Source organism: Neodiprion pinetum, chromosome 3 (genome assembly GCF_021155775.2).
Source record: "Neodiprion pinetum isolate iyNeoPine1 chromosome 3, iyNeoPine1.2, whole genome shotgun sequence".
In the NCBI taxonomy this organism is placed as follows: Eukaryota; Metazoa; Arthropoda; class Insecta; order Hymenoptera; family Diprionidae; genus Neodiprion; species Neodiprion pinetum.
In genome coordinates, this window is record NC_060234.1 from 24,479,266 (window position 1) to 24,500,755 (window position 21,490).

The 21,490-nt window shown below is 36.8% G+C and overlaps 3 protein-coding genes across 3 annotated transcripts; 2 read left to right on the plus strand and 1 right to left on the minus strand.

Moving 5' to 3' along the window:
* Nucleotides 1-1,145: 1,145 nt before the first annotated feature.
* On the plus strand, nt 1,146-5,543 carry Prosbeta6 (proteasome beta6 subunit). Its single transcript, XM_046615974.2, has 4 exons — nt 1,146-1,392; nt 1,656-1,845; nt 3,440-3,676; nt 3,850-5,543. The coding sequence occupies exons 1-4, from the start codon at nt 1,295-1,297 to the stop codon at nt 4,033-4,035; spliced, it is 711 nt and encodes a 236-aa protein (XP_046471930.1). The 5' UTR covers nt 1,146-1,294; the 3' UTR covers nt 4,036-5,543.
* On the minus strand, nt 4,894-9,174 carry mbf1 (multiprotein bridging factor 1). Its single transcript, XM_046615975.2, has 4 exons — nt 8,870-9,174; nt 8,734-8,785; nt 7,293-7,453; nt 4,894-6,136 (listed from the first exon to the last, which is right to left on the minus strand). The coding sequence occupies exons 1-4, from the start codon at nt 8,942-8,944 to the stop codon at nt 5,981-5,983; spliced, it is 444 nt and encodes a 147-aa protein (XP_046471931.1). The 5' UTR covers nt 8,945-9,174; the 3' UTR covers nt 4,894-5,980.
* A 1,769-nt stretch (nt 9,175-10,943) lies between these two features.
* LOC138190628 (uncharacterized) lies at nt 10,944-14,390 on the plus strand. The gene is made up of 5 exons (XM_069134382.1): nt 10,944-11,035; nt 12,472-12,557; nt 12,798-12,931; nt 13,474-13,582; nt 13,705-14,390. The coding sequence occupies exons 1-5, from the start codon at nt 10,944-10,946 to the stop codon at nt 13,809-13,811; spliced, it is 528 nt and encodes a 175-aa protein (XP_068990483.1). The 3' UTR covers nt 13,812-14,390.
* The last annotated feature ends 7,100 nt before the right edge of the window (nt 14,391-21,490 follow it).

Below are 21,490 nucleotides of genomic sequence, written 5' to 3' on the forward strand. Positions count from 1 at the left end.
GTCATATTATCACTAGCGGTTACCGGAAAAGTGCTGAAATTCCTGACGAAATAGTATCAGCTTTGTCGGGAATACATATTGACAATCTCGAAATTCCTAACAATCAATACGGGCACTACCATAAATGTATAACAAAGTGGACAGATATGATTAGTTATAATCTAGGCCACTTGATAATAAATTTCTGAACAATCTTGTGTTTGGAAGTCAGCGGACAAAGTCGCAATCTAACCAGGTAATATGAGTAGAAGTTGAAAAAAGGAACTTTGATCATCTTTAAATTTTTTTCAAATTACTTTTGTAATAATGATTGCCTGAGGTTCGTCGAGGTTTGTTACAGCATGAACTGAAACATTAGTAACAATCGAGTCTTACCTAATTTCCAAACAATATTTACAAGTGGTATTTTCGTATAGAAAGTTTTGAGCTGCAAATAAACTGTATTTTTAAAAAACTACGGAAATCTAACGTCAGTTGAGAAATTATTTTTATATGTCTGTTGTATCTTCTTTCGAAACGAAGGTATGAGTGTTGACTGAAGTATACATATTATTATCCTTAGTTTACGGTACGAATTAAGTATTAAACATCTCTACAGAAATTACATAAGGTACATATAGGAACGATTATATCTCTCCATCCTTTGATTAATTTTTTCGAATCTGTCTCCCATCCTTTGTATCAAGAAAGGGTTTCTAGAACACCGTTAACAGTAAACCAGGTGCATGTTTATTGTATTTCTATGTTGATAACATTATTTCTTTTGATCCGATGGAGTTAGATTAACATCGCTGGATTTGGTTCCAATGAATTTGCATAGTTGAAAAATATACTGCCTCGTTACGGGGTTGTATGAAAGTTCAGTCTGTTCCCGTTCGTCATTCCACAGGCATAATAGTATTTGACTCTGCATTATCTGGACACTCGCGACGTGCGATGGCGACATCAGTTCTTGTCGTCTTTACGTACCGACCGCCTGCCGGATTGAGTTGCGCATGCAGTTGTAGGACGCAGATAGCGCTGCTTGACGATTAATTTGTCTCGTCCATTTTCGACTACGAAAAGTCTTATACGGTTATTAGTCTTTATATATCTTCAGCCAAGGCTCTAAAGTAAGTTTTTACGGTGACACATTCACATTCCGGCTATGCCATCTACCACCGATTACATTCGCACGGGCTAAACTTTCAGAAATTATACGGTGTCACAAGCTTGCCTTGTTTGAAAAAGTGAGTTGTCATTCGACGGCTGCAGTAAATGCTTATAATTGACTTGTACGGTTAATTAATTGAACATGGCTCTTCTCGGCGGTTATTCAGCCGGCTCTTTCCCCGATTATGAAGTTCAAGGGGCAAAGAAAGTGCACTTCAGCCCCTACGCCGATAATGGAGGGTGAGAGCTTAATATAACCTAAAACTGAACTTACCATGTCTTGGAGTTGCTGCGTCAAACTGTACAATAAAAATCGTGGTATCGTAAATTCTGCGAATCGTGAACAGCTTCAAATACTGACATCCGTAATGTTGAAGATGCATAAAAAATGCTTTATTGCTTAAAGATATCTTGTTTTATATTTGCATGTAATAAATCGTTTTATATGGATGTAAGCGATTAATTTACTCATGGAGTGTGATTCTTTATTTCGACCTTAATAGGAGTGTAATGGCGATAGCAGGAGAAGATTACGCCATCATTGCAGCAGATTCACGATTGAGCACTGGATTCTCAATATTCACTCGTGAGCAGCAGAAATTATTCCCACTTTCCAACACAACTGTTTTGGGCTGCTCAGGTTGCTGGTGTGATACCTTGACGCTCACAAGAATCCTTCAGGCTCGTATGCAGGTAACTAGCCAACAGTTATTGTCGACTGATGCGCCAAAATACTCAGGATGTAAATAAACCCAGGTTTTTTGGATTCTTCTCAATTGCAACACAATTTTGATTAATCCTAATAATATTATCACTACATATACTTACTTAATAAAAATGTGGTGAATGAGAGTTAATATGAAAGTTTCTGTACTGTGTTTATGTTTGACTGTCTTCATTCATCTGGGTTTTTATTTGCAAAAAGAAACTAAGTAGGTTTGATTGGGATTAGGAAAAATATTTAACACTGCCCGGAAATTCGTTCATGATGCGTAGTGATTTGTTACAACGTGGTATGAAGATTGTAAGTTATGCTGTCAAGTGTTTTCACCACTATATACAGAGGTTATACATATACCTTTAGTTAACGATTATACATAGCTCATTTTCCACTTTCTTCTCCCACTTTTTCAAGACCCTACATCCTCCGTCAAAAGACTGCAATAAAATAACTTGGAATGCCTTGAAGTGGAAATATTTTAAGTGTCGGTTCTTTATCATTGGCATGATTCTCCAAAACATGGCTCCTGAAATATAGTAAAACCTCAATTAACTGGGTGCTGTTTATCTGGGATAGGGATTAACCAATCCTCCTGCGAAACGTATAATTTTTTTCATATTTGAAAATTTGTATTATCGGCAATAGATTAAGTACATGTACCTGTACTTGAGGATCGGTCTATCATATACGACTAAGAAGGTTGATTCTGAGTAATACTCTAAAGCTTTATTAAGCCCGTCTAAAGATGATGTTATATTTCTTTTTAATGATTAAATAACGATACAAGTGTTAGAAATAACATTTTAATTATACGATATTATGGATGTTTACAGAGTCGATAACAGAATATATACATAAAGCATGTCTGTATATCATATTTGTGTTATCTGTCGATTTCGATTATCCAGGTCACTCCTGGTTCCAGTCCTCCAGTTAATCGAGGTATTGCTGTACTTCATATTTACAGGTGGCTTCATTATGGATTACAATCTATGTATTGAAAAACCTTTGACAGTATTTCACTAAATTGATTTCTATTTTTTATTATGAAGAATTGTAAAATTACGATTCTGTCACTTTGTCCGTTGGGATATGGTCTCGAAAAATTTGATATGCAAGCTATGAGTTTGATAAACATTCTGTAATTTGAAGAATTTTCCACTTTTTGAGATCAGAGACTCATTAAATTATAAATAATAAAACTAAAAGGTGCAAAATCTTATCGTGAATTTCTTTCTGCATGCTCAATGAAGCTATATCATTCCATAATTTGTCGACTTATGTGAACAGTTTTCGACAAATGAGTCATCGAAAATCATATCATTGCCTCAAAACGTTTTAATTAAAATATGGATTAGTATTTTAATGCTTCCTGGACATTATTTCCTCATTGCCTTATTGGTTCTTTAGCCCTGCCATTCGCATTATACTCTTTTATAAACCACTTTCTCAGACATTATCCACTTTAAGATTTTTTTTTACCAATTCAAATAAGATCCCTGTATTTATCAATATTGCGCCAGTTGTAAATTTTTCATGAACCAAAAGAAAGTAACTCAATTTCAGATGTACAAACATGAGCATCATAAGGAATTGACAACTCCTGCTACAGCACAAATGTTGTCTACAATGTTGTACTACAAGAGATTCTTTCCCTACTATATTAGCAACATTTTGGCTGGCTTGGATGAGAATGGAAAAGGATGTGTCTATAGTTACGATCCTATTGGACACTGCGAACGATCAAACTTCAGAGCTGGTGGTTCTGCTGGTGCTCTTTTACAGCCATTGCTTGATAATCAGGTACTGTTTCATTTTATAAACGAGTTCCCATTCCGTTGCCTCACAGATTAGCTATACACAGTTGCAGATGCCTGAGAACTGGAATGTTGCATATGAAATTTGAAGTGCCATTTGAGTCAGTAGAAATATATTTCAATCAAATCAGTTTCCAAAATTTTCATATAACATTTTAGATCGGCTACCAGAACCAGGAGGGTGTTGACAAGACTCCTCTGCCTCAAGATCGTGCTTTAGCTATCCTGAAGGATGTTTTTATATCAGCTGCTGAAAGGGACATTTACACTGGCGATGGTATTTTCATAAATATCATTACAAAAGATGGTATCAAGGCAGATAAGTTTGACCTTAGAAAGGATTGATTTAATAATACATATTGTGATTTCGTATTACCGATATCTGTTCTATAATAAAATGTAATAATTTCACTCCTACTCGTTGTTTTATATATTAGGTTGTGAACTTAATTATTGCAAATTTGAGACCACACCTTTCACGTAGCATAAATTAGCTTTGTATCAGTTTTTTAATCGAAATAAGAACCATTGGAATCTATACACTTTCGTCAATGGGATGCAAGTCAGAGTATGTCGTAAAGGCCCAATTTTGCTGCACAATAACGCCTGGCCAGATACCGTACAAATGATAATTCAAAGGCTACACAAACAAATTGGGATACATGATTCTGCCTTCTCCAGCGTACTCACCTGATCTTTCATCAATGGATGACCACTTCTTCATCCACTTAGACAACTTCAAGGGAAGAATTTTTAAAAATTACGAGACTGTGCAAAATATCTTCAAAGAATTTGTCGACTCTAGAACGTTGAATTTTTATTTTAAAGGTACGAACTAACTTATATACTGCTGGAAAAAGTATATAGATTCAAACGGTTCTTATTTCGATTAATAAAGCTCAAATAAAGGTAAATAATGCTTTGTGAAAGTTGACGTCTGAAATTAGCAAGAATTAAGTTAACAACCTATGATTTTATCCCATCCATCAACTGTAAAAGTCTCATGCGAAGCATGCTGACAATTTTTGAAGTCAAGGCTAAGAATTTTTTGTTTAGAGATTTGGTGGAGACAAAGCTTATGTCACTAACAATGATGTAATGGTTGGAGAACTTGCATTGCCAAATTGAACGTTCTGAGTTCAAATATCCTAATTTCATTATTCATGTTAGGTGATGTGGGACATGGCACGTAACAAAACAGACTAAGTTATAAGATAAGCTTTATTTATGATTAATCGTTATAAGATATAACATGCTTCATTACAGGAAATCTACATTTTTATGCTCGAATTTATTTCATACCTTTATTAACACTTATTACAATTATTATGACTTCATTTAAAATAACTCTATTAATGTTTTTTTTATAGATTTTTTCCATTTATCACCTCATACAAACAAAATACAGAGTCTAGTTTATAATACACCATATCAAAATAACCAAGGACAAAAAAAGGTATATATAATCATAATCCAGAGAATAGTGGTTGGTGGCATGATAGTTTTTATCAGGGAAACAATTATGTATAAAGTAATATTTTCATCCACTTATCATGAGTTGTTATAACACCATTATAAATATTTCTTAAGATTTTGTTGAAACGACATGGCATTATTTCTAAACTAGCATTTTCCCTCATAATTCATTCAATCATAAATGGCCAGAATTATAAGTAATTCGTTTTCTCATTAGTCGCAATGTAGGAAAAGTATTATGGTTTTTGTACAGACATTTTTACTCGTCCTTCAATGTACTTGAAGTCAGTGACTATTTGATACTGATGTAGCACATGAAGCATTTGTACATTATAAATTTATTTGACGCATATATCAAAGTGCTAAGTTTGGTAAAACTTTACGAAAAAAAACGTGATGTATACAGGAAAGAATAGAACAAATTTCTGTAAAAGCTCCAAGCAACTATAATCATAACTAATGACGAAGCTTGAAGCTACCACACAATTATCGTGAAAAAATCACATGTGGCACATAAAACTTTCAGAAATGTAAAAATGCTTGAATACATTTCAAAGGCTTAGATACACCATTCAAAAATAAGAGTACTTATACAAGTTTACATCATACGAGTAACATTATTGTTTTAGTAACGTAAATAATCTCGATGTTTGGAAGTTGTTTTAACATCCTTTATAATTGAACTGATGACCGTCTAAATAGACATGATCGTTATTTTGCAAGTTATTCACAACTCATATAATATACAATACTAATTATAAGTGGATGAAAACTGGCCTTAAGGTTAAAAGTTGAGAATTTATTCCCCCGAGATTTAATTCTTTGTCCCGGGGGGCAGCAATTGCTGGCCACGATCTTTTCCACGTAGTTTGGTTCCCAGGACACGTTCTATCTTTCCGATTACCAATTGGTTCGGTATGCCTCTACCCGCTTCGTAATCGTTGATGACTTGCGGTTTTTCGTTCACTTTCTGAATAGGAACAAATGAAAATGATTAACATTCAAAGTGTAGATGTCAACAATTGGTAATGTATTTGTATGAGTACAATTGATACCCAGATACCGACTTTACAAGCTTATACAATAATAATAATGCACACACCATCATGGTGTTTTGAACATTTTTGATCTCCGGAAATATAGACTTTTTTGCTATTTCTGTGCGCATTTACTGGATTGTTAACAAGTTAAATTTTTCAAATCTCAGGACTGTGAGAGATGTAATTTCTCAGTTTTTCAGCTTCGAAAGAACCCTCTCCTTAGTTGACATTGATGACATGGCTATGTTTGATTGTAGATAATTTCAATGATTAAATAATGTCTTTCAATTTATTTATTCTTATTATTAGACACTACAGTAATGATTTATGCAAACCTCTTCTATGTATTACTTATTATAAAAACTGATCCAAACTTGTAAAATACAGTAGACCATCAATTCTCCAAAACATTGCTCAATTATACCGAATGGCTGCCCAAAATTTTTAAATATATAAATACGCTGTTAAAAAAAAGATACCCAAGAAGGTCTATCGACAGTCTTTTGTTAAAGTTATTGATATTTGAATTAACTTTACACGCGAATGGAGTTAGAATGATGTGATGCGTGCTACAGCAAGACATTATTTGTAGTAATAACATAAAATTTATGCATTGCTTCTAATATTTTTCATCGCATAGCATAGTTTCATCCAACATTATTGTCCTATTATCCAAACTTTGACTAATCCAAACCAGGCGTGACTCCAATTGAATCGGATAATCGAGGTTGAACGGTACATAAAATTGCCAATTTAGAACAGTAATTTACAGGTGAATGAGTCTTCAGAGAAGCTCCCATGTCGCAGATATTGGAAATGTATGTAGGAATTATAAAGGTACCCAGATGAACAGCTTTGAGGTAGAAATTTGTAACATTCACGTAAGTAAACATTGAAAAAGTTACCATTTCGCAACTAAGCAATTAGTTTGCAAAGGTTTCAGTTTCAGGGTAAATATGATTTGCATCAATCGTGTCACGAGTCCTAATTTCATCATACGTCATTTGAAAGTTATGAATTAGCAAGTTTATCACAAACTGTTTCATTATGATGAAGATATGGATTTCAACCTAGTGAATAGCTTACTGTTGCGAGATCTTTTTGAGATAATCCTTTGGCTTGCCGCCCCTGTTGTATTAGCTTGCCAAGATCAAGTGGAACTTTGTTGTGTTTAAGTTCTTCAGTCTCACGATCAAGTTTAGCTGTATTTTTTGTGGTTACATGTTGTTTATTGGCACCTCCACCCCCTGCAAACGAACTTGGAACTTGATTTCGCGAATTGAAGACTTTACTACATTAAAGTATCGTTACTGGCAATTTCCCAGGAAAGCTATTTCAGATTTGATAAGCTGACTATACAGAGTTAGATTCCAAACACTTCTTTTCAGGTTCTCCAGAATCTGTGGAATTTTGAGGTGAAAATACGAAGTTGATATTGGTTTAATTAAGCACATTAAAAACCAATTGCTATTCAGCAACTTTTGAATTTGTTTCTGACAATTCTGAAGTTGCGGAAATAGATATTAGACAAAAAAAGTTTCGCTCTGTTAAAATTACAAGCTTCAATCTCACGTGTAAATTACACAGACACTTATATCGATTCTAACCCATTTGATATCCCTAATAATCTTAAGACCCACGATTCCGAATGAGCACCGTTGACACTGCCGGCTGTATGCCTCATACCAAGCAGTGAGTAGAAAAAAGCCTGAGGCGGATGGGCGGCAGTGCCAACATTGCTCATCCAAAACCATAGGTCGGAAAATTACTGAAGATATCAAAGAGTTCTGGATTAATCTAAGTGTCTGTACATAACGTGTGAGCTGTCATTAGTTTTGTCTTTCACATATACTTTTTGCAAAATAGAACTTGACTAATGTATTCAGTGTATCTCAGCCATACAAGTATGTATCTGTTTATTTCACGAAATTTCCTGATTGTTCAATGCTACAAAACTGCTTTGACAGTTCCAAAATTGCTAGGAATGTTGAGTTTCTGATTATACAGATGTTCCGTCAGTAATGATACATAGCAGTTGTACGGATTTCAAGTAGAATGATCATTAAAGTTTTCAGTGCAATCTCTTATGTAGTGACAGTTTCAATTGTAAATTAGAACTTTGTTACAAAATGAATTTGCTGTTTTTTACTTTCCTGGAATATGCCATAGCCTGCAAGTCAACTAATGTTTGGAAGATGAATTGAAAGTGGGGTAACATATACAAATATGCTGGTATTCACGTTAAATTAATGTCAAATTACTCAGACAAAGTTTGTACAACACCAGTCACCAAATTCATATGAAAATATGACATCAAATGTTTGGAAATTTGGGACAATTTTGTACCAATAAATTGAACCATCTTCTACTGACGAATTGTATTCTTATCAAAATACGGTATTTAAATATCTCTGTTTTAGCGAGATGTAAACAGCTCTGAAACAGGAAATAGAAAGTGCCTGGCGAAAATTGACCCGGTTTAATGGTCTAGGATTGGTCGTCGAATGGAGTGTAATGCAGCACTTACACTTGGATTGTGTGTCAACGGCAACACCTTGACGTCTGGCCGCGTTAACTGCCTGTAAAAACGAAAACAAACTCTCTCGAAAATTAGAATCGTCAATGGTCCGAGCCTTGCGCTCGTCATACACAATATGATTTACCTGTTCTGATTTCATGGCAGCTGCTTTTGGGGCGCGCTTACGCAGAGTAATTGGTACAGTGTCCCAATCCGACATGATTAGTTATTATTGAGGTATACTAAGTGAGGAAACGAGTAAATATCACGATGTTATATCGTTATAGTTTATAGCGAGCACAGTTCCAGTAATTTCTTATTGTATCTGTTCTAGGAGACGCAATTCGTTAAGACATGAACTAGTAACTTGTATACCACACGGACAACTTATGGGGTATATCACACCGGCAATCGCGGCGATGTTTTGCGATGTTGATCTGATTTGTCGCACTCTTGTGGAGTTCTTGTTGAACTAATAACTGTAAACCAGACAGAGCCCTAAAGAGGTGACGTTAACCGTTGACTGACGAATATAAAGACAGGTACCCTAATGGGCTTTGGTGTGACAACCGAAAATCGTCGAGGGCTTGCGCCCCCTGAGATGTTCCAACGGTAGAGTTGAGAACTTATTGCGGAACATCAGAGAGTTACCGATCATGTCGATGCTGGCTGCATTCGCCTTCCGAGTAACAGTCTTCGCAATGGTGAGCCCAAGCCAGTACTTAGCCTATGTGTACTTACCGACTTGTCGGCGATACAAGAAATTAATAATGAGAATAAATTTCTTCCAAAATTCGTGGCAAAATAGTGATTTAATTAGAGTATAGGTACCCGAGAAAAATGTATACATAGCTTATAAATAATAATAGATTAGATGTAATAAAGATGCAGAGACCAAAAAGTATATGCGGTCCATGTACGATATTACTATACCTATATGATCCATTTACGATTAATAAATACGTGATGCATACTATAAATTTTATAATTTTCCAGAAGAAAAACTAGATTATCTACAATAATACGGCTATAATATGAAAATAGGAGAATTATTCATTTCGAAATGGGATTCTATTCGACACGCGCTCGATGTATTCCATAACATTAATATTCATAACTATTCCAACAACTTTTCATTTGCTCTATCGATCTTGAATCTTCGTAGGCATAGAATCGAAACGCTGTTTCAGCTAGTCGTAAGTGAAGTATCTACGTTGGGTAGAGAAGCAGAATTGTTTTTCGGAAAGTGTTCGGGTGGAAAAAAATTCAGAGTAACTGTAATACATCACGGATGCGCTAATTTCGATCCAGATGAAATGGGTACTCCGTATATAAGACGGTATTTAACGCAGTGTCCTGATTTAAAGACCTAAAAAGGTGATAGAGAAAGAACGAAGCTGCTTAAAACTTCAAGTGTATTTTAACACGCATTTGAAAGGTGTGAGCAAAATTTTTTATCATACAACTGCCGCAGAACGGCAGCGTTATTAGCTGACCCGTTAACTGAAGAATATATCTTTAGTCAACGGCTGACTATCGAAGGGCTTGGCCGCTTGAATCTGGAATCTCCTGCAAAGATAAAGTGCGTATTTCTTGTATGAAATGTGAAAACTAAAATCATTATACATCATATCATATCATCTTACATCATACATTATCATATATAATCATACATCACACCATACATCATCATACATAGTATTAAAGTTTGAAACCAAAGTTTGGATGTTCGGATGTTCAGAAAGTGACGTCACCCAAATTTTTTTTTCTCGACGTCATCAATTTAAAATCAGCTAGCCGAATTCCTCTGTTTGGACACAACCGCGCAGTTGAGAGGACGTATGAGAATAGCGCTCCGCAGATTTCGAGCGGTACGGGTTCTCTACCTCCGTGGTTCCTGCGCTCCATGTCCGCTACCTGGTGAAACTTGAATTCCAGGACAAGCGCTCCATGGTTCCTGCGCTCCAGGTACGCTACCTGGTGAAACTCGACTTCCAGGACAAGCGCTCCGTAGTTCTGGCTGTCCACGTCCTTGACTCGGTGACTTTAAACCTTCAGGACTAATTTTCTGTAGATTTGGCTGTCGAGGTCCTCCACTTGGTGGATCTCGACCTCCAGGACAAGCGCTCCGTGGTTTTGGCTGCCCAGGTCCTTGACCTGGTGACTTTTGACTTTCAGGACTAATTTTCAAGTTTAGAAGTTCGATTATTGAAAACGTCATGTTTTGTGCTATCAAACCAATATGTATGCTTCAGGTAACATTTGGAATCCGAAAAAAAACCGAACGACCAGGATCAAAAAATTGCAATTGGTGAGTAGTTGGCATAGTATACGTAGGAATACATACAATCACGTCGTTCAATTAGAGCTACAATTGCTGGGCGTCGTGTTTCAAATCTGTTAGCACTGAGCTGATTGTTCTGTGGTACTTTTTGACGAAATTTATTATCATAAAATAACAATACGTTATACTTACATGCATGTGTAAACGTGATTTGTAACATTATATGTATAGGAAAAATCTTACGGACAGATTCGGTTTCCGTCACATGCACAAAGACATTGTTCATTCTGTATACTGTGAAGCAAATACCAGATTTTTTGGGAAGTCCATCGTGCCCCGGTCTCCCCTACAACTATGGCATATGGTAAAACACTGACAACTAGTAAGCGAGCGCACGAGCACAAAAACTAGTTACACTAGGCATCCGACCTCGAGCAAGCTTTAGCGAGCAAGGGTTTAAAGCTAATTATTTTCAATTCGTACACTATTTTATTATCGATGTACTAAAATAACCGAAAAAACCGTGATGTCATATTAATCGTCGAGCTCAAACGTAAAAAGTAACGATTTTCACTAACAAAATTCTGAACGGAAATGAATGTGACTTAACATTTTTTTCTACGTTTTTTCGTTCATCGATGATGAAAATATATGTCAATTCAAAGTAATATTAGTTTTTCCATTTCAGCTAAGAATTACGCACTCCATCTTTCCTGCCAATTCGAGATTCCAGCGGCGAGGCGCTTTAATGGTCAGCTAATAACTTCGCCAATTTGTGATGATTGATGATAGGGACATTTTTATGGAGCTGTTCAAATATGAGTTGAAATACACTCAAAATTTTCAAAAGCTTCGTTAGTTATCACCCATTAAAAAAAATTACCAAAAATCAACGTTTCGCTTAAAAATGATGGTATTTGATTGATTTAAAAAAAAAAATAATGCGTGTACTTTTCCCGATCTTTCATATAGCAGCGTCTGAAGAACCTGGTTTCCACTTTGAACCGATTTGAAAGATATTTTTTCTTCATTATCTGAGTTTATTATTAACCTTTATTCGGCGTGACTTAAATATTTTGCTGCATAATTATTGATTGCTTTCAGTTTTTAGCCATTCGTATACGCTAATCGTACAAAATCAATGATTACAATGAACTATTTTCATTTAAATCGATAACAAAAAGCTATGTTACTATTTGTGCATGGTGTGTATAATATTTTCACAATATTTAATGGCAATTGTAATTATATTTTATTTGAAATATTTTGAACTTGTCATGTTAACAATAAATTCTTTAAATTCATTTTTTGCACAAATCCAAATTCAGCGGCTATCAATGCGCCAATAAAATGTCTATAATGTTTCATAATTTGCTCACAATCTTCTCGGTAAAATATGTCAATAAAAGAATTATATGAATCCTTACACAATATTTTTGATGTGTTCTGAAAATATTTATTAGTATTCGAGGTATAACCCGAGGTGGTTATCGGTGGTCGTTGGAAGTGGTCGGAGGTGGACGAGAAGGAGGACGAGGATTTGTGCTCGGTGAGTTTAATATTTTTGTAATACTTAGTGGCATTTGTAATCATATTTTATCTAAAATTTTTGAAACATGTCATGTTTTCAATAAATTATTTCAATTCATCTTTCGCGCAAGCTACAATTCGGTATCTATAAATGCGTTAATAAAATTTATTATATTATTGATTAATTAATTAATTATATTAATCCTTACATGATATTTTTGATGTGTTCGTCAACTGAAAATATTTATTACTATTCCAGGCATAACCCGAGGTGGTTATCGGTGGTTGTTGGAGGTAGTTGGCGATGGTTGGAGGTGGTCGGAGGTGGACGAGGAGGAGGACGAGGAAGAGGAGGAGATCAAGATGGACAAGGAAGACAAGGATTTGTGCTCGGTGAGTTCAACATTTTTATAATATTTGATGAAGTAGGATCAGGATCAGGAGTAGGATCAGGAGTAGGAATAGGAGTAGGATCAGAAGGAGGAGTGGGAGTAGGATCAGGAATAGAATGAGGAGTGGTAGTAGGACTAGGAGTAGGATGAGAAGTGGGATCAGGAGAAGAATTAGTATCAGAAGTAGTCAACCACCTCCTGGCACCTCCGACCACCTTCGTCCTCTTCGTCCACCTCGTCCCCGTCCTCTTCTTCCTCTGCCGCCTCGTTGTCCTCGTCGTTCTCGACTTCCCCGACCACCGCCGCTCACTTCCAACCACCGCCAAACACTTCCTACCCCCTCCTGCCCCCACCAAACACCGCCAACCATCACCGTCCACCTCCTACCACACCCTGCCGCCTCTTTCTGCTCTTTTTAAATCATATTATTTACTCAGAGTAATTTTAGTCAGGAACTTTCTTAACTGGCGCTTACATCTTAATCATTTTTCTTCAACGTTGTAATTGCAAGATATAACTAATTTGTAATATTCCGCATTGCAGGAAAGTCCGTCAATGGAACGGTCTGCTGACTCCGAAGGATCTCTACTGGATGTGGATGAAACTTTGGAAAGAAGTAAGGAGGTTCTAGGATCACCATTCTACGAAGAAAGTAATAAGATGAAGAATTCTTAACTTGTATACTAATATCACCTTGTCTTCATTTGTATCAAAACATCTATGTTTGCACGGTCTTGATTGAAGTTGGAATTTCATGTTGACAATTGATTTCAGAACTGCGTCAGCTGTCAACTGGCCAATTAACAGAGCTTCTCGGTGAAATGGAATCCTTGGTCGGAGCGCTCAGCGAAACTTTAATAGCTGAGTATTATTATTATTAATATTAGCTTACTTTTGTAAGTATTTATGAATATAGCCTCCATGAATATTCATTGTTGGTATATAAGGTCTGGCAACGTACCAACTTTCTGTAAGAGATGTTAAAGATTTTCAACACAATTATGTTTTAGTTCTGTGCCCCACCTAGTGATCCACTAGTACATATCCTCCGACGTGACGTCGCTGTGCTACGTATAAAGAAGAAAAGATTTATTAAGATGCAAATTGCTCCTCTCTTCTTGTCATTGTGCTTTCAGCCATTGTTGTGCTGTGTGTTTAAAATTTAGGAGAGTATATAATATAGAATAACAGGTACAGCTACGAATATAGCACTACAATAAATCTTATAGAAATGAGCTCTCATTGAGATTTCTCCGTATTTATAACTCGACGCGAGAAGGCAAAAATCAATGTAATGCCATCTGTAAGGTAATTGGACTCGTATTTGCACTACGAGAACTCGTTGGGCATTTTGCGGTGAAGTTTGAAAAATTGTTGTACAAGACATTAAATAACTATAAAAATGGATAAAAAATATTATCTCCAATTGTGAATGTAGCTAATACAGCTTTAACCGTATATTGGTTATGTTAATGGTCTATTGTTACAAGATCGGAATTAGATAAGCTCTCTAAATACTTTTGTCTAGTCTATTAATTTATATCATGTATATGTAAATGTATATTTCTTCAGTTTATACAATCACTGCACTAGGATTACCCTTGCCATGTTTTATGGTGCGCTTGTGTAATTTGTATATTATTAACCTTACGTTTTACTCTATTTGCGACAAGTTGTGAGTCTTTCTAATTTCTTGGCAATTATTTATGTACATGTATGTGTATATATGTATATATATATACTTATGCATGTGTATATACATATATGCACATATTTAAAACTAGACTTTTACAATAAACACAGAGTTTTTAGTATATTCACATACGGATTTCTGTGTATAGGTATACTTGAACTAAAATATCCTTATCTCTAACACGGATTTCTTCGTAATTCGCATTTGTTCTTGTAACCCAATGTCCTACATACGATGGCAAAAATCGAGATCCAACTTGACTGAGTCTCAAAGCCCTGTTGACATAAAAGCAGCTATTGGATAGAAATTATAGTTTATAGTTTACACAGCCCATTGCATGATATTTCATTATAAATACATATGTTTCAATGTATTTAGGAATAATTTATCAAATGTAGAGAGGTCATGTGCAAATAATAAATGAATTGATTCGATCGCAGTTTGATGTATTCATTAGAGCTCCGACAATAAATTTAAGCTTTGTTACGTCTTTTATTTTATTATGGATAATCAAAAACATTTCCGACTATTCGTGCTGTGGAAGCATGGGGATTAAACCAAATGTAGCAAAAGATTAGAAACAGTGTATGTAGAGTACGGGTATTTTTCTAACAATGCAAACACGTGCCGCTAGCTTAGTTTTGACATATCTAGAATACCACGCCTTGCGAATTACCTTTCCGGACAGAGATGAATGATGAATTTTAAGGACTGCATTATCGTTGTTGAATACTCTATGCCTCATGGGAAAAGAAAATCTGTAACGATAAAATTGATGCACCGGATCATCGTCGACTTTAACTTTCGAAATGTCCTACCATTTTCGAACACCTCCTACCTCCCCCTGCCACCTCCGACCATCAATGGCCACATTCGACCACCCCCTATCACCTTCTGCCAGCGCCGACCACCTCCTACCATTTCCGAACACCTCCAACCATCCTATTTACCTATATTACTAGATTAGCTATGATACAAAAAGAGAAGAATTATTCATTTCGAAATGGGATTCAATTCGACGCGCGCTCGTTGTATTCCATAACATTAGTATTGATAATTATTCCAAAAACTTTTCATTTGCTCTCTCGATCTTGAATTTTCATAGGCATAGAATCGAAACGCTGTTTTAGCTGGTCGCAAGTGTTGTATCTACGTTGGGTGGAGGAGCAGAATTGTTTTTCGAAAAGTATTCGGATGGAAAAAAATTCAGAGTAACTGTAATACATCACGGATGCGCTAATTTTGAACGAGATGAAATGGATGCTTCGTATATGAGACAGTATTTAACGCCGCGTAGTGATTTAAAGACCTAGAAAGGCGATGGGGAGAGAAAGAACGACGCTTCTTAACACTTCGAGTGTATTTCAAAACACATTTGAAAGATACGAGCGAAATTTTTCATCATCCAACTGTCGCAGAACGGCAGCGTTATTAGCCGACCCGTTCACTGAAGAATATATCTTCAGTCAACGGCTGACCATCGAAGGGCCTGGCCGCTTGAGTCTGGAATCGGCAGGAAAGATGAGGTGTGTATTTCTTGTATGAAATGTGAAAGCTAAAATCATTATACATCATATCATATTATCATACCTTATACATCATACATCATACATCGTACATCATACATCATCATACATAGTATCAAAGTTCGAAACCATAGTTTGGATGTCGGATGTTCAGAAAGTGACGTCACCAATTCAAAATCAGCTAGCCGAATTCCTCAGTCTGGAAACAACCGCGCAGTAGAGCGGACGGATGAGAGTCGCGCTCCGCAAATTTCGAGTACCGGGTTCTCAACCTCCCGGATCTCGCGCTTCGGGTCCGCTACGTATTTCGAGTAACGGGTTCTCAACCTCCCGGATCCCGCGCTTCGGGTCCGCTACGCGGTGAAACTCGACTTCCAGGATAAGCGCTCCGTGGTTCCTGGTTCATGTTTACAATAAATTATTTCAATTCGTTTTTCGCGCAACCCCAAATTCGGTAGCTGTCAGTCCGCTAATAAAATTTCTCGACTTCCAGGATAAGCGCTCCGTGGTTCCTGGTTCATGTTTACAATAAATTATTTCAATTCGTTTTTCGCGCAACCCCAAATTCGGTAGCTGTCAGTCCGCTAATAAAATTTCTCGACTTCCAGGATAAGCGCTCCGTGGTTCCTGGTTCATGTTTACAATAAATTATTTCAATTCGTTTTTCGCGCAACCCCAAATTCGGTAGCTGTCAGTCCGCTAATAAAATTTCTCGACTTCCAGGATAAGCGCTCCGTGGTTCCTGGTTCATGTTTACAATAAATTATTTCAATTTGTTTTTCGCGCAAGCCCATATTCAGTAGCTGTCAGTCCGCTAATAAAATTTCTCGACTTCCAGGATAAGCGCTCGTGGTTCCTGGTTCATGTTTACAATAAATTATTTCAATTCGTTTTTCGCGCAACCCCAAATTCGGTAGCTGTCAGTCCGCTAATAAAATTTCTCGACTTCCAGGATAAGCGCTCCGTGGTTCCTGGTTCATGTTTACAATAAATTATTTCAATTCGTTTTTCGCGCAACCCCAAATTCGGTAGCTGTCAGTTCGCTGATAAAATTTATCGACTTTCAGGATAAGCGCTCCGTGGTTCCTGGTTCATGTTTACAATAAATTATTTCAATTCGTTTTTCGCGCAACCCCAAATTCGGTAGCTGTCAGTCCGCTAATAAAATTTCTCGACTTCCAGGATAAGCGCTCCGTGGTTCCTGGTTCATGTTTACAATAAATTATTTCAATTCGTTTTTCGCGCAAGCCCATATTCAGTAGCTGTCAGTCCGCTAATAAAATTTCTCGACTTCCAGGATAAGCGCTCGTGGTTCCTGGTTCATGTTTACAATAAATTATTTCAATTCGTTTTTCGCGCAACCCCAAATTCGGTAGCTGTCAGTCCGCTAATAAAATTTCTCGACTTCCAGGATAAGCGCTCCGTGGTTCCTGGTTCATGTTTACAATAAATTATTTCAATTCGTTTTTCGCGCAACCCCAAATTCGGTAGCTGTCAGTCCGCTAATAAAATCTCTATAACTTTATAATCTTGTCATAATCTTTTTGGTAAAATATGTCGATAAAAAAATTATATCAAACCTTACACATTATTTTTGATTTGTTCTCACGCTGAAAATATTTATTAGTATTCGAGGTATAACTCGAGGTGGTTGGCGGTTTTCGTTGGAGGTAGTTAGGGGTGGTTGCGGGTAATCTCGGTGATTCAGGAGGAGGGGGACGAGGATTTGTGCTCGGTGAGTAAAATACTTTTATAATATTTCATGGCAATTGTAATTATATTTTATCTGAAATATTTCAAATTTCTCATGTTTACATTGAATTATTTCAATTCATTTTTCGCGCAAGCACAAATTCAGTAGCTGTCAGTCCGCTAATAAAATTTCTCGACTTCCAGGATAAGCGCTCCGTGGTTCCTGGTTCATGTTTACAATAAATTATTTCAATTCGTTTTTCGCGCAACCCCAAATTCGGTAGCTGTCAGTCCGCTGATAAAATTTATCGACTTTCAGGATAAGCGCTCCGTGGTTCCTGGTTCATGTTTACAATAAATTATTTCAATTCGTTTTTCGCGCTATTCAGTAGCTTTGAATAATCTTATACAATTTATTATATTATTAATTGATTATTTAATCAATTACTCAATCATATTAATCCTTACACAATATTTTCGATGTGTTCTTATACTGAAAATATTTATTACTATTCAAGGTATAACCTGAGGTGGTTGAAGGTGTTTGGAGGTGGACGAGGAGGAGGACGAGGTGGACGAGGATTTGTGCTGGGTGAGTAAAACACTTTTATAATATTTGATGGCAATTGTAATTATATTTCATCTGAAATATTACAAACTTGTCACATTTACAATAAATTATTTCAATTCATTTTTCGTGCAAGCACATATTCAGTAGCTATGAATAATCTCATACAATTTATTATATCATTAATTAATTAATTAATATTCTTATAATATTTAATGGCAATTGTAATTATATTTCATCTGAAATATTACAAACTTGTCACGTTTACAATAAATTATTTCAATTCATTTTTCGTGCAAGCACATATTCAGTAGCTATGAATAATCTTGTACAATTTATTATATTATTAATTAATTGATTAATTACATTAATCCTTACACAATATTTTTGATGTGTTCCTATACTAAAAATATTCATTACTATTCCAGGTATTACCCGAGGTGGACGAGGAGGAGGACGAGCTGGACGAGGAGGAGGACCAGGAGGACGAGGAGGAGGACGAGGTGGACGAGGAGGAGGCGGGGTGGGTCGTGGGAGAGGACCTCTCCTCTCCTCAGAGGAGGGGAGGGGGAGGGGCAGGGAAGGGGGAGAGGTGGGCGGGGAGGGGGAAGGGAAGGGGAGGGGCGGGTGGCGGGTGGCGGGGAAGGGGAAGGGAAGGGAAGGGAAGGGGAGGGTGGCGGGTAGGGGGAAGGGAAGGGCGGGGCAGGGGAGGGTGGCGGGAGGGAGGGTGGGAGGGTGGGAGGGAGGGAGGGAGGGAGGGAGGGAGGGAGGGAGGGCGGGCGGGCGCGGGAGGGGGGGGGGGGTGTACTGCTCTATCAACTCTAACGGGCTCGCATCGACATCCGTCCTCCACTCTCTCCCTCCCGCCCTCCCTCCCTCCCTCCCTCCCACCCTCCCTCCCGCCACCCTCCCCTCCCCCCGCCCCTCCCCCTCCCGTCTCCCCCCTCTCTCCCCGCCGCCCTCCCCGCCCCTTCCCTTCCCTTCCCCCTCCCCGCCCCTTCCCTTCCCTTCCCTTCCCCCTCCCCGCCCCTTCCCTTCCCTTCCCTTCCCCCTCCCCGCCCCTTCCCTTCCCTTCCCCCTCCCCGCCCACCTCTCCCCCTTCCCTGCCCCTCCCCCTCCCCTCCTCTGAGGAGAGGAGAGGTCCTCTCCCACGACCCACCCCGCCTGCTCCTCGTCCACCTCGTCCTCCTCCTCGTCCACCTGGTCCTCCTCCTCGTCCAGCTCGTCGTCCTCCTCGTCCACCTCCGACCACCCCGGGTAATACCTGGAATAGTAATGAATATTTTTAGTATAGGAACACATCAAAAATATTGTGCAAGGATTAATGTAATTAATCAATCAATTAATAATATAATAAATTGTATAAGATTATTCATAGCTACTGAATATGTGCTTGCACGAAAAATGAATTGAAATAATTTATTGTAAACGTGACAAGTTTGTAATATTTCAGATGAAATATAATTACAATTGCCATTAAATATTATAAGAATATTAATTAATTAATTAATAATATAATAAATTGTATGAGATTATTCATAGCTACTGAATATGTGCTTGCACGAAAAATGAATTGAAATAATTTATTGTAAACGTGACAAGTTTGTAATATTTCAGATGAAATATAATTACAATTGCCATCAAATATTATAAAAGTGTTTTACTCACCCAGCACAAATCCTCGTCCTCCTCGTCCTCCTCCTCGTCCACCGCCGACCACCTTCAACCACCTCAGGTTATACCTTGAATAGTAATAAATATTTTCAGTATAAGAACACATCGAAAATATTGTGTAAGGATTAATATAATTGAGTAATTGATTAAATAATTAATTAATAATATAATAAATTGTATAAGATTATTCATAGCTACTGAATATGTGCTTGCACGAAAAATGAATTGAAATAATTTATTGTAAACGTGACAAGTTTGTAATATTTCAGATGAAATATAATTACAATTGCCATCAAATATTATAAAAGTGTTTTACTCACCCAGCACAAATCCTCGTCCTCCTCGTCCTCCTCCTCGTCCACCGCCGACCACCTTCAACCACCTCAGGTTATACCTTGAATAGTAATAAATATTTTCAGTATAAGAACACATCGAAAATATTGTGTAAGGATTAATATAATTGAGTAATTGATTAAATAATTAATTAATAATATAATAAATTGTATAAGATTATTCATAGCTACTGAATATGTGCTTGCACGAAAAATGAATTGAAATAATTTATTGTAAACGTGACAAGTTTGTAATATTTCAGATGAAATATAATTACAATTGCCATTAAATATTATAAGAATATTAATTAATTAATTAATAATATAATAAATTGTATAAGATTATTCATAGCTACTGAATATGTGCTTGCACGAAAAATGAATTGAAATAATTTATTGTAAACGTGACAAGTTTGTAATATTTCAGATGAAATATAATTACAATTGCCATCAAATATTATAAGAATATTAATTAATTAATTAATAATATAATAAATTGTATAAGCTTATTCATAGCTACTGAATTTGTGCTTGCGCGAAAAATGAATTGAAATAATTCAATGTAAACATGAGAAATTTGAAATATTTCAGATAAAATATAATTACAATTGCTATGAAATATTATAAAAGTGTTTTACTCACCGAGCACAAATCCTCGTCCCCCTCCTCCTGAATCACCGAGATTACCCGCAACCACCCCTAACTACCTCCAACGAAAACCGCCAACCACCTCGAGTTATACCTCGAATACTAATAAATATTTTCAGCGTGAGAACAAATCAAAAATAATGTGTAAGGTTTGATATAATTTTTTCATCGACATATTTTACCAAAAAGATTATGACAAGATTATAAAGTTATAGAGATTTTATTAGCGGACTGACAGCTACTGAAGATGGGCTTGCGCGAAAAACGAATTGAAATAATTTATTGTGAACATGAACCAGGAACCACGGAGCGCTTATCCTGGAAGTCGAGAAATTTTATTAGCGGACTGACAGCTACTGAATATGGGCTTGCGCGAAAAACGAATTGAAATAATTTATTGTAAACATGAACCAGGAACCACGAGCGC

Bases quoted from the DNA above. Each gene is read 5' to 3' on its own strand.
- LOC138190628 (XM_069134382.1), top strand. From the start codon at position 10,944: ATGTTTTGTGCTATCAAACCAATATGTATGCTTCAGGTAACATTTGGA. The intron at 11,036-12,471 runs GTGAGTAGTTGG...AATATTTATTAG, and splicing joins GGATCAAAAAATTGCAATTG to TATTCGAGGTATAACCCGAG. The intron at 12,932-13,473 runs GTGAGTTCAACA...TCCGCATTGCAG, and splicing joins AAGACAAGGATTTGTGCTCG to GAAAGTCCGTCAATGGAACG.
- mbf1 (XM_046615975.2), bottom strand. From the start codon at position 8,944: ATGTCGGATTGGGACACTGTACCAATTACTCTGCGTAAGCGCGCCCCA. The intron at 8,786-8,869 runs GTAAATCATATT...TCGTTTTTACAG, and splicing joins CTGCCATGAAATCAGAACAG to GCAGTTAACGCGGCCAGACG. The intron at 7,454-8,733 runs GTAAGTGCTGCA...GTTCGTTTGCAG, and splicing joins CGTTGACACACAATCCAAGT to GGGGTGGAGGTGCCAATAAA.
- Prosbeta6 (XM_046615974.2), top strand. From the start codon at position 1,295: ATGGCTCTTCTCGGCGGTTATTCAGCCGGCTCTTTCCCCGATTATGAA. The intron at 1,846-3,439 runs GTAACTAGCCAA...ACTCAATTTCAG, and splicing joins TCCTTCAGGCTCGTATGCAG to ATGTACAAACATGAGCATCA. The intron at 3,677-3,849 runs GTACTGTTTCAT...ATAACATTTTAG, and splicing joins AGCCATTGCTTGATAATCAG to ATCGGCTACCAGAACCAGGA.